This window comes from Phoxinus phoxinus (assembly GCF_949152265.1).
Source record: "Phoxinus phoxinus genome assembly, chromosome: 17".
In the NCBI taxonomy this organism is placed as follows: Eukaryota; Metazoa; Chordata; class Actinopteri; order Cypriniformes; family Leuciscidae; genus Phoxinus; species Phoxinus phoxinus.
In genome coordinates, this window is record NC_136892.1 from 24,560,986 (window position 1) to 24,574,589 (window position 13,604).

General features: G+C 36.6%; 1 protein-coding gene across 1 annotated transcript in view; it reads left to right on the forward strand.

The window, feature by feature from the left end:
* Positions 1-9,054, forward strand: part of whrna (whirlin a) — a 93,890-nt gene extending 84,836 nt beyond the window's left edge. Inside the window, exons 12-14 of the mRNA XM_079585507.1 lie at positions 2,113-2,276; positions 2,978-3,100; positions 7,089-9,054. Of these exons, the coding sequence (XP_079441633.1) occupies positions 2,113-2,276; positions 2,978-3,100; positions 7,089-7,271 (470 nt within the window). The 3' untranslated portion in view covers positions 7,272-9,054. The remainder of the gene's footprint in view (positions 1-2,112; positions 2,277-2,977; positions 3,101-7,088) is intronic.
* The last annotated feature ends 4,550 nt before the right edge of the window (positions 9,055-13,604 follow it).

Consider the following 13,604-nt stretch of genomic DNA (forward strand, 5'->3'; position numbering starts at 1 on the left):
ATAACGACATGGTTTGTTAACCACATTGATTTTTGGGAGAACTACTACAGTTGCGGTCATAAATGTAAATACACCTTGCAGAATCTGCGATGTAAAATTTCACAAAATAAGAGGGATTGTAAAAAACTGCTTGTTTTTTATTTTGTTGTTTCCTGAATATGAGGGCAATCATTCATACACATACACGAGAGAAGAAACACAATTACATGCTGCAGGATTGCAGTAAAGTGGAGTAGATTGCATGTTTTTATTTTGAATGTATTATGTTTAATTGTTTTTTTTAAACAGCATAGTGTGTTATCATTTTATGACCGTTGCAGTGTCCATGGAGGATTTTGCATGCTCAAAGAAAGTCTAAAGTGACCCTTGCTTAAGCTTTTCACATAACAGATTTACATAGTCCACAATACAAAATAATAGCTGCATTTATAAAAATGACCCTGTTCAAAAGTTTTCATACACTTGGTTCTTAAAAAAATAAAAAATAATTATGATTGTTAATATTCTTAACATTTTGCAGATTCTGTAAGTTTATGCATTTATGACCTCAAGTGTTTGAAATTATCTGTCTTTACATTTAAAAGTGAAATTTTTCTTTTTAAAATGTCATGTAAAGCACTTTAGTCCTACTGAAATCATATAATTGCTGGAATACACTTTTAAAATTTGAACAGATCTTACATCTTCCACTTGCTGATTCACCTGCTATATTGCTGAATGTACACGATTTTTCATATCAACAAAAAATATATACCGGTATGGCTATATAAGTCTCTTGGCTACACGGTAGTTTGTGACGTCAGAAACATCAGCAATTTCAAATGCGTTTTTTAGACTGTCTTTGGTTCACTGAAGTTTTAAGGAAAAAAAATAATCTGCAATGGTGTTGATGAATTTGCACATGGTTTGTCTGGAAGCATATTAAAAAACACCACATAGACATAAAGAACATTAAAAGCACGATTCTCGTCACAGGGGGTCTTTAAACAAAATTAGTTTGATGGTCAAGTAAAGAGGTTTATATAAAGGGGTTTGAGTGATTAATAATCAGTATAGATGTGTTATCCATATTATATTTAATCTGCAACAGCATTGTAAAGTTTTATAAAGATACGTTTGGTCATTAACTTTTAAATGCATCATTATGCAAATTGCAAACACACGAGGAGAGTCTCTGCATGAAAGACCCACGACTGGCAGATTAACGTGCTACTACATTTCTGTCCGAAACTGTAGGAAATTAAGTTAAATTGAATGTGGAGGATTTTATGTGACAAAGATAGGCAGTTTAAATGGTTAAATGCGCGTAACTAAGCGACAGAGCTGTCCGTTAAAGATGCAATTATGACGAAGTAGTATGTCCCAAAGCTGCTATACACTCAAAAAGTATGTTTTTTTTCTTTACAAAAACAGTACTTTTATAATTTTATACTTTTAGGGCATAGTATAAACAGGCGAATTAGGACGCAGTAATATTATTTGAAAAACAGTAGGCAAAAAGTCACAGGATGACCTGTCCACCGAAATTCTGAAGTGCGTATATGATGGACACTTTACTATTCCATGAGGCCTCGGGAGAGGATTTACCCATATTTATAACATACTGTTTTAACGAGTAGTCCTACTCAGACAGTTTGCGATTTTGGATGCTGCAGGTGTTCTAAAATCAGCTCAAAATATAAAACATGTTTGATATCCTCCAACTGGATGGAATCATAGCCTGAAGCTAAAAACCCGAGTCTGTGCCCATCATATACCACATCGTTTTCTGTGAAATCTGTCAACTCAAAAATCCAACACCTCCAGACTGCAAATCAGGACCAGAAATCTGGGCAAAAGTGTAGTGTATTCATCATACATAAATCTGGTTTTTGCAATGTTGGACTAACAGACCTAGATAATGTGATTATAGCTCAGCTTCATCCAGCATAAGTTAATCGGGCCATGACGCTGTGCACATGCTCCGAATGCCAGAGAATATATATATATATATTCCATTATGTGTTGTCATGCATTTTTGGACAAACAGATGGAGACTGCAGCTCGACTACACAAAAGCCTGCCGTAGCTCGATTCTAACTGCATCTAAACTTGCTTATTGTCTTCTTTCAGGAGGGACGTTGTCCCAGCTCTCAGACAGCGGACAGACCCTCAGCGAGGACAGCGGTGTGGATATTGCTGAATCTGGACGTCTAAGTAAGGATAGCAGCCCACGTCCCGCCCGGACCAGAGCCCCACGGGATGGGCACGGGGGAGGAGAAACATCTGCCAAACCGGTGAGACCGAGAGAGAGAGAGAGAGAGAGCGAGAGCGAGAGAGAGCGAGAGAGAGCGAGAGAGAGAGAGAGAGAGAGAGAGAGAGAGAGAGATGGGTGTGTGAGAGTTAATGACAGTGACAGAGGAATGGTATTAAAAGTGTGTGAGAGTGAAAGAGTGTTGACAGAAGAGTGCGGTCACGTAAATCTGTCTCCTCCCTCTCCCTGCGACTGAGAGTGCTTGACTTTTAACAATTAATTTTCACTTTTCTTCTTTTGGTACATATATTTTCTTTCATTTTTTTTCTGTTCTTTCTTTGTTGACTCGTCCACTTCATCTCATCTCATATCACTGATCCAACAGCTCTCTGAAAAACCAATCTCAGTGTGCTGAGTCAAGACGCGTCCGTCTTCCTTCTGGCCGTCCTTTAGCTATATGCTTCTCGGCTTTTCTTATACGCATGAGCTGTGTTGTTGTTCTCATAGATCGAACTAATAGTGCCATCTGAGGACAGTGCGGTTGGGCACAAGCCACTTCCTGTGGCCTTATTTTAGGCTGTCAGACACAAAGCAATGTCTATCATCAAAGCCAAATGTGTTTTTCCTATCTCTGTTCTCTTTCATTCTCTCTCCCTCTCTTTGATTTGCTACTTTCCTGTCTCTCGCTCTCTCTCCTCATCTTTCCCGTCCTGTCTCTAATCTGTCTCTGAATCTACCTTGCAGCCGGGTCTGTTGGAGCCGACCTCCTCTCTAGTGAGGGTGGCAAAAAGTGCCAGCACTCTGGGTATTGCAATAGAAGGCGGGGCAAACACACGGCAGCCCCTCCCACGCATCGTTACCATACAAGTGAGTGGCCCATACAGTGTTACTATTATATACAGGGTTATATTATATGAAATAATATCATTTTGGGGTCGATAAGATCATGAGCCCCCTCACCTCTGACAGCAGAGAGAACTGCAAATACACACACATACAGAGCTGTGAATGTGAACGGGCTCATGTTGATTGTTTTAATCTCAGGCGTTTTAATGTTCATAATGTGAATGTAATATGAGGTTATACTTGTTAAATATATAAAATCTCTTTTTTGTTTATTCTTTTTGCTTCGTCTTGGATTTATACTGACACCTAATTACATGGAGGTAGCATTGTGCAGAAATGTACAGATGATACTGGTGGCATTGAAGAAATTCACTTTTTTGTCAGCTATGTTCAGTTTGTTCCATGAGCAAAAGTGTCCAATGATAGGACCAATGACCAATTATAGGACCAATGAAACTCAAAAAAAAATTATATCGTGCAAAAGTTATTTTTGAATATACCGGTTAGTAATTTAACTTAAAAGGTGAAACTAATATATTAAATAGACTCATTACATTCAAAGTGAGATATTTCAAGCCTTTATTTGTTATAATTTTTTATGATTATGGCTTACAGCTTATGAAAACCCCAAATTCAAAATTATAATATTGTGAAAAGGTTTTCATACAGTAGCTGTAAGCCATAATCATCAAAATGATAGCAAATAAAGGCTTGAAATATCTCACTTTGCATGTAATGAGTCTATACTGAAATAAATGAACTTTTGCGCAATATTCAAATTTTTCGAGTTTCACCTGTATTCAGCTGGTCATGTGATCTCAACATGGTAGCTCCCACAAGAAGGCATGTGAAATAAATTTTATTAATTTAACGCTTTTATTAGGTTACTCATATGTGAGTGAACATGATTTTTAACATCTTTTATATGCATTTGTTTTGAACTTGTCAAAATTGCTGGATGTACTTTTAAGTATTATACTTAACTAATCTCGCACCGTTTGTGCTACAAACATGAACGACACCTCAAATGGTGAAGCTTGAGGAGAGATATGTCCAATTACTTTTTGTTTCATTGTCACCTGGATGGTAAAATGGGAGCAAGGATATCTAGGGACCAGAATATCATAGAAACTGTTGGTGGGCATTTCTTACTGGGGTTAGTAAACAACCACCCAGAAAACCCTAGCAACCACATAGCAATTTAAATGTCACTTAGCAACAGGATAGCACCTTGGCAAACATCCTAGCAACATGGCAATGGTTTTTGTATGGGTAAGCGCCACACATTTTCAATACTGAATCTGATGAATCACAATAGTACCCTGTGGTTCTTCATATTGGGCGGCTGCCAGGTTTTACAGTTGATTGTACGATTTCAAAACCCTCAGGTCTGAAGCCGGTACGGAGCCTGAGACTATGACAGAAACAAAATGAGTCCCAATCATGCGCTTACTGCCGTTAGTCATATAAAGGTCCATGAGTGAATTAAATAATGAGCACAGAAGCACAGAAGTACACGGATCTCCGTTGTGGGCCAGTGTAGAGCAGGACGTTGATGTTTATGTTTGGCGCCATTGTGGCAGCAGCTTTTTCCTGATTCTGTATTTTCTTTCACTAAAAATCTCGAGCACTCTGTTGAACAGGCTTGTGGGAATGCGTGCAGTTAGGTGTGCAATTTGTAGACCGAGTTGATGATATGTGAAAGGCTCTCTGTGTTTCTGTGTCCACCCGTGCTGGAGAGGAAATGAAGTGCGTTCTAAGGAGGGGACGGCTGAAATAACAGTGCAACTGATTGCCTTTGATTTAGCAGCAAATCAGCTCCTTCTTAATAAAAGATTGAGCTACGAAGAGCAGGGGAACAGGAGAGACTGAGCAAAAAAAGGAATATAAGAGAAGTGAATGGGTTTTAATTCCCCCGGCTGCAGGCGGTTCATCAGCGTCATAATGAAAATCCAACAACAAAAGCAGCCGTGGATTAGATAATGTGGTGCTCTTTTGTTTCGATCAATATCAGGCATTGAATGAAAGCAGACGGGGTGCTGGTGAGATCCAAGCGGGTGACATTTTAGCCTCCATTAGTTTACTACTTCCTGTTGCGTACGTGATGTCATGCTCTGACCCTCAAGTTCGTTTTATTAAAGTCCCCCTGTGGTGAAAATCAAGCTTTTAATGTTGGTTATATGTCTATGTGGTGTTTTTAATACGCTTTAAGACGAACCATGTGCAAATTCATAAGTCAACACCATTGCTTAGTATTTTCTCTTTAAAACTGCAGTGAACCAAATAAAAGACGGTCTCAAAAACGCGGTTTGAAATCTCTGGTGTTTCTGACGTCACAAACTACTTTGTAGCCAATCACGTCAACGTGCCGGCAGGCTTTAGCATATCATTAACACCGAACTAGCAGGGGAGTCTCTCGAGAGATGCCAGGTTATCCCGGTCTATTTTTCTGTTGATATGAAAAATAACATAGTCAAGCAAAACGCTGATCATATTAATCACCATTATGTGTCCGATGTTGCAAAGAGCGATACCATTGTGCAACGTTTATCTCAGTAAGTTGAGGTATTAAGGTATTATTTTTTATACCTGTAATTTACCTTCAACTGTACTTGAGCTCTTTCCACTTTAAAAACATTTTATTCTAGCTTCATGCATCCTTTTTTATCAACACTTGAATGACAACAGAAAAAAAGAGTAAAAACATCTACAAGCCAAGTATGCTTATAATACTTAATTATACTTTTAAGTTGCCTATATCTTGGCAAACAAAGCTCTGCTCAATAGAAGTGCAGTTTAAATTAAAACTAAAATTGCGTGAGAGTTTTCCCTAAAAGAGTTTTCCCTTTTTGGGACTTAAGCTTATTCACCGTATCCCCAGAGTTAGATAAGTCCATACATACCCTTTTCCTTTCCGAGCGTGCCGTAACTCTGTCTGACGCACCCACCACTAGCCTAGCTTAGCACAAAGACTGGAGGTAAACGGCTCCAGCTAGCATACTGCTCCCAATAAGTGACAAAATAACGCCAACATTTTCCTATTTACATGTTGTGATTTGTATAGCCACAACGTGTACAAATAACAAGGTCACATGAGACAGCTCTAACCGTATACATACTGGGAACTATATTCTCTTCGCCTTCTGAGAATATAGTTTCCAGTATGTATACGTTTAGAAGATGGCTGTGTCTCATGTGACCTTGTTATTTAGGCTACCTTGTATAAGCTAGGCTAGTGGTGGGTGCGTCAGACAGAGTTACGGCACGCACGGAGATGAAAAGGGTATGTGTGGACTTATCTAACTCTGGGGGATACGGTGAATAAGCTAAAGTCCCAAAAAGTCGGCGTGTTCCTTTAAAAAAGTACATTGTACTGTACAATACTAATATATTTCTGTCATAATTAACTCAAGTTAAACCAAACTTCTGACAATATTTTTTTCAAATGAAATGGCGAAATGCTTAATTTTTAATAGTTTTAGTTAACAATAACACCACTGATCCCTTTAAAAGTCAAAATAAGTGGTTTGTGGTTGTGCAGTGTTTTTTTAGGTAGTCCTTGACCAGATTGAAGTGACGAGAGAGCAGCGATATCTGCGTCTGAGTTTATGCCACGCAATCAGTACCCCCTAATGTTTACATATATAGATGAACAAGTTCATTTCAGAGTCGAACAATATCCCAAATCTCTTTAATGTTTAAAACGGGCTTTTCAGCAAATTATCAATCAGTTCTCCACCTGGGATCACTCAGTGATGAATTGATATACTAGTTTAATTTTCAACTCCGCTGATTACATCCTTCTGTGATTTCCCAGTTGAAATCCATTTTTTACTTTCTCTTCAGAGCCAAATCTAATCGAACTACCAGCCACGCCAAACTGTGTGACTGTAACCGTATTTAGAACTAAAATATACAACCGACTTTCGCTTCTGTAAACTCTGAAAGTCTGTCACATATTGTGTTAAATGAAAGTTTCTCAAACTATCTCTCATTCTCTTTCCCACAGAGAGGTGGTTCGGCTCATAACTGTGGACAGCTAAAGGTGGGTCAGGTAATCCTAGAGGTGAACGGAGTGTCTCTCAGAGGAAAGGAACATCGGGAAGCTGCACGTCTCATAGCGGAGGGCTTTAAAACCAAAGAGAAGGACTACATTGACTTCTTGATCACAGAGTTCAACGTGGCTCTATAGGACCGCACGAGTCCCGTGATGCTGACTGCGGAAATTGAATAAAAAGCACTGGGACACACCGTGACATGTCTTGCCATGATCAACCCCCAGAATCCTGTTACGTTTCATACACTTCAGCTCATCCTCTTCTGTGATGTTTTGAAACCAGTCACTGTTTGAAAGGCAATCCCGTGCGGACCAATCCCGTGTTGACCTTTCCAGCGGAAAATGCCAGGATTGAGCAAAAGTTCAGTCGGTTCTGGCCAGTTTGTTTTAGATGATTGGACCATCTTTTCAATTGGCTTATTCCTTGAGCTTCTAAAATAGTGAGATTTGGTCACCTGACCGCAATATGGCAAGAGACTTGGATTAGGCTTGGATCTGTGTAGTGTTTTTGATACACGATATGACATCATGTCCTGGTGTGAGAGTCTGCGCAAACGTGTCATGGAAATCGTCATTGTTTTTTTTTAAAGTCATAGCTATTTTATAAGAAATATGTGCAAATGGATCAAATGTGTTTAAAATATATGTGTAAAGTTTATGAGGTGGACATAACTACTGATTCTAGAAAATAGTGACTAACTCTATAGAAATTTGAACTAAAGTGCTTCTCACTACAGTTTGCTGTGAGGAGAACTGCTGAAACATCTGTCATCTGCCTTTTTTAACTAGTCAGCTGGTTTCAATATTTTATTATTGTTTGTGCTGTTTTTTTTTTTTGTTTTTTTTTTGCGTCATGCAGTAATTACTAAACCATGGCAATCAGTCATTAGGACAGAAATGCTGGAGTCCTCAGAGATTGCTTCTCTGTTGAAATACCTATAGTGAGCTGCCTACGTAGACAGCATTTTAAGACTGCAGGCACTTCTGATGTGAAGAGAAGAGCTTGTTTTGGCCAAATTTTAAGGCAGCAACGCGTGCATCACGGCTCAACAATAAGGATTCCTCACTGTCCCATATTTAAAAAATGTGGCGTCATATATATATATATATATTTTTCAAAGAAGTCTCTTATGCTCACTAAGCCTGCATTTATTTGATCAAAGATACAGTAAAACCTGTAATATTGTGAAATATCATTAACATTTAAAATAACTTTTCTTATTTAATATATTTTAAATTTATTCCTGTGACGGTAATGCTGAATTTTCAGTCTTCAGTGTCACATGATCCTTCAGAAATCATTCTGATATGCTGATTTACTGCTCAAGAAACATTTTTATTATTATCAATGTTAAAAACAGTTGTGCTGCTTCATATTTTTATGGAAAGCGGGGGTTTTTTTCAGGATGCTTTGATGATTAGAACGTTAAAAAGAACAGCATTTATTTGAAATTATTTTTTTGTAACAGGGTCATTCTATGAAAATGTCCATTTTTCTGTCCCTAGCCTTTACAGAAATATTACACTTAAAAAACACTTTAGGGTTCAATTTTTTTTTACATTTTAAAATAAAACAATATGTTATTTGAACAATTACACCGTCTTGAGCCATCAATGTGGCAATATTTGATTTTTATTAATTATATAGAATTTCAAGCACCACAGAAGTGCCCGTCCCCACAGTCATGTACAGAGGGAAAATGCTGTATTTTGAGGTCAATAACAGATTTTTACACCATTTAAAATACAATAATGTATACATAACTATCAAATATATTATGTGAATGATATATATATAAAAAAATGCTGAATAAATATTATAAAATTTATAATGAAAGTATGGTCCCCTGGAGTTGTGTCACTGGTGTTACCGTTAAACAAAAATCTCTTATTTTGAAATAAAAATCACACTGATGACATCACTTGACTTCCTTCTTCCAATTTCCTGAATATCTATGAAGAAAAGCCTATGGTAGATCCACTGTCTCTTTTCAGTTATCAGAAATCTTCTCATTTATCTCATGATTTCATATGAAGCTTTTAGTTGAAGTCACTGGTATGACCTTCTTTACTGTTAGGTAATTGTAAAAAAACTAGAATACAAATTGATTAAACTACTTAATTTAGTTAGTATACCATGATTGACAACATGTGGTTGGTTTCCTTGCAGCAGCCATTTTGTAAAATTAATTTTTCATGAAAATTGTCACTGGTGTTACTGTCACTGGTGTCACCTTTCTTATGGGTAACACCGGTAACACCAGTGACTTCCATTTATAGATAAACTTTATTGTGTCACTGGTGTTACTGTCTTTTTTTCTGTCACATTAAATGCAATGTCACATGTGACATAGTAATAATGTTACATCCATTTTATTCTGCTACACTCAAAAGTTAAGATTTAAAGGATTGCATCATTACTTGATTTTAACTTGATTTTAACTGGTTTTCTAATATTTTTTATTGTTATAGCAAATAGGTGGTAGCGCAGATGAACTAACCTCATTCAAGCACACTTTTAACAAACCTGATTAAAATAAATAAAACATAATCTCCTTATTTGTTGCATTATTATTATTTTTCGCTAGCTCTGTCTACATGTGCTGAAATTTTTTTTGAAATAATATGTCATAAAAACCTTTAATATTGCCAAAAAAGTAAGGTAACACCAGTGACAAAAAAAATTGTACATGCGGTCTTTAAATAAATGTACAAAAAATATAAAAAATCATTAAGCTGTAATTTATGCATATTCATAAAGTCAAAGGGTAATCTAATAATGTGGTGTAAGTTTAAATGTTAGAAAAAGAAATCAATTTTAAGACATCTTGCCATACCAAAAGTGGACGTTTCTGTAGAATGACCCAACAATACAAACATCTTTATTGTCAATTCTGATCAATTTAATGCATCCTTGCTGAATAAAAGTATTATTTATTTTTAAAAACAAAAATCTTACTGACCCCAAACTTTTGAATAGTAGAGTATATAATTATTTTTCCGGTAAATTGTATTTGAATTTATGGTTGTCTTAGCATTTCCTGTATAATTATATTATATTTATTATAAAGATATTATATTAACGGTAATTTTGTGTGTTTGGGCCAGTGAAAATCTGAACTACTGACCTGACCTGGACAGCAGAAAAAAAAACCTTACTGTTGAGCTCTGATTTATCCTTCATGTAGAAGCCAATCTCAGAATTCACTGAGATGTACAAAGCAGGAAAAATGTTGGACAAAGCAATAAATGTTCTAATTAATTCAGCATTGCTTAAAAAGATTTACTGTAGCATAGCAGCATACTAATGAAGTCGAGTCTCACTGTGTGCTATTTGAGTTTGTGCCACTCCAAATCATTTAAAGGGATAGTTCACTTAAAAATATGGGTAACCAAACAGTTGATGGACCCCATTGACTTCCATAGTATATGGAGAGAGAGAAAATACTATGGAGGTCAATGTCAAAGAATACACATTCTTTAAAACACATTATTTTGTCTTCAGCAGAATAAAGAAACGCATGCAGGTTTGAAACAACTTGAGGGTGAATAAATGATGACAAAATTATCATTTTTGTCAAACTGTCCCTTTAGGTTTCAGTAAGGATGTGTTTTATATAGGCTATAGACAGCAAGGCTGCTCACTAGGTTTTGAGAAGAGCCTTTGACAGCATGCCAGCATTGTGAAGAGTCTCAGAAAGAAAAATCCTTTCAGATGTATTTAAATGGAGCGAGAAAATGAGGAGACCCTTTATCCAGTTATGAGAGGCGAAGAAGGAACTTGACATCGCAATCAGAGACAAGCAGCCATCGAAACTAATGAAAAGTTTAGATCTTCCGTGAGGGATCTGATTGATGCATTGAGGGGGGGAAAAGATCAGACTGGGAAGAGGTGGTGACACAAAGCAACAATGTGTCAGTCACATTATATAAGGGGGAACGAGTGGGAGAGGAAATTGAGAAATGGTGTTATTGTAATGTGTGTGTAAGTGTGTCTGGCTTTGAATGCAGAGGCAGTGTTTGAAACAGTCCCTCAGAACCGAGGTGTGTGTGTGTGTGTGTGTGTGTGTGTGTGTGTGTGTGTGTGTGTGTGTGTGTGTGTGTGTGTGTGTGTGTGTGTGTGCGTGTGTGTGTGTGTGTGTGTGCGTGTGTGTGTGAGAGAGAGAAGCTTTGAAATATTGACTAGTGCAAGCACAGCATTCCCACCTGCCCACTTTCTCTAATATGACAGCCCACCTAGATCACATGTGCCACCATTTTTACTGCACTACAAACCCACACACAGTGTATTGCTTGTTAGACTCAGACATTCGAACAGTGTATATATGGTATATCTATATATTTTAGGTAAATTATTTGTAAAAAAAGAAAATGCAATATTTGCTGCTCCGATTTTCTCTCTTGTTTATTTAACTTATTCCATATTCGTTTTATCCTCATCCCTTTTACTTCCCGCAGTTGGGTAAATGTGCACTTAAATAAGTCATCTGAAAGCAGTAAAGAATTTATCCGGTGAAATCTTCCTCCTTGAAGTGTCAGTTTTGCACACACCTGTCTGACAGCATTAAGAATGACATGTGCTCTTTTGTCAAAGCATTGCTTCAGTGCTCATCCCACGGAGAACGTTCACGGCAAAGTCCTGAGTGCTCAAAGGTATCAGTATGAAAGGCATCCGAGGAGAGGGAGAGATTGGAGAGAGGGGGGGTCTTTGCACCAGCATCTCATCCCACCGAAGCAGCTCTTCAAATGGAGAACACTCATGTGTAGCGCATATGTGGAGCTGCTGGGTTTATTCATCGGTGGATGGGAACACAGATCAAAGAACAAAGCACGTCTGACCGTACTGACCTTCAGATACATAAACGTGTATTCACAGGTCCCCAAACATATTTACAGAATCAAGATCGCATTTTCCGGATTCGGCTTCAAAGTCTTAATTTTTTTTATTATTATTATGCTTATTTGTTTATTGCTAACTTCTCTGTCCATTTTTACTGAGGTTCCCCTTATAATTAACCTTGTAAACTAAATTTGGCAACTGTAAAAGTACAGTTCAGTGTTATTATCAGTAACTAAGACGTTTTGAGTAATTGAAATAAAGCTGAAAGAAAAATAAAATATTAGATGAAAAACTTTGTAAGCTTAAAGTTAAGTAGCCTATTACTAAAACTAATTAAAGTGAAAAAAACGAATAAAAAAATTACGAAAGCACATAAAATTACTAAAATTGAAGATGAAAACTGAAAATAATAAAATAAATACTATATAAATAATAAGAAAATAACACTGGTACAGTTTTAAACCTAGATTTCACGATCTTACACCAATAAACATCAAATAAACAAAAGAATTATCAAATTTTAAAAAAGAAACAAATACACCAGAATTATTAACCGCATTGCAGATTCACCCTAAAATGAAAAGGTCACGCTAGTTTGAAACTAAATGTTATTAATACAATTATATTAACTACGGTAACAGGGTTAAAGGCTGAGCTTGATGAATACAGTCAACTCAACATATTTATAAAAATGTAGAAAATTGAATGAGATTACTTGGACTTAAAATTTTAAAAGAATGTTACATTATGTAATGGACAAACAGCTGAATATAATGGTTTTGTCATTAAAATGTGTCAATTAAAAATATATTTATGTACAATTAATTGATTGAACATGCTAAAATGATGATTTATGTTTTTAATTCTTGGATACCATTAATAAGGCCATGACCTCTGAGGTTGGAAGGTCAGATTACCATTTGGTGCAAATAGAGGTAATGCTTTAAAAAAAAAGTAAAAGTGAAGTGAATTTGTGGAGAGTGCCAAATGCAGGTTTATATGACTTTTCAAAACTACATTTATGACTTCATAAGTGACGTGTCTTGGCAGTCGTAAGTGAAGAGAACAAAAGTTTGAGACCCTTCATCTTGCTGATATGGTGTTGTAAGTGACTGACAGCGTTTGAGAGAAATTTCAGCTTGAACTCCATTCAAAATAATTCCCTCAGCATCACTCATGTTTTAACTTAGACACTGAAACCTCTTTTCCCCAGATTCATGTGTTTAGTCATTTTATTATTCCTTTAAAAGTTGTTTTACCTGAACAACCCGCTGCCTTTGTTCCTCTGTCTGCCTGCCTCTTGTACAGTTTAAAGAAAAGACTACACCGCCATGGTATTTATACAGAAAGTGTGTTTTATTTTCCAATAAAGATAAAGTGCAGAAAAAAAGAAAGAAAAAGAAGCCCTTTGTCTTTCTGTTCTTCATCCCCTCACAATTTCTGGTGCTTTGTGGCAGGTACAAATCTCATTAACTATAATCAGTGAGATAATGTAAAATTAATAGGCCCTCACTTCTCACTAAAATATGAAGTAATTCCCTAGTAGCGTGCCTTGAAACCCATTTGATCAAACCAATTCATACACACAAACACATGATTATCTGGACTGGTTAGTTATCTGCAAACAG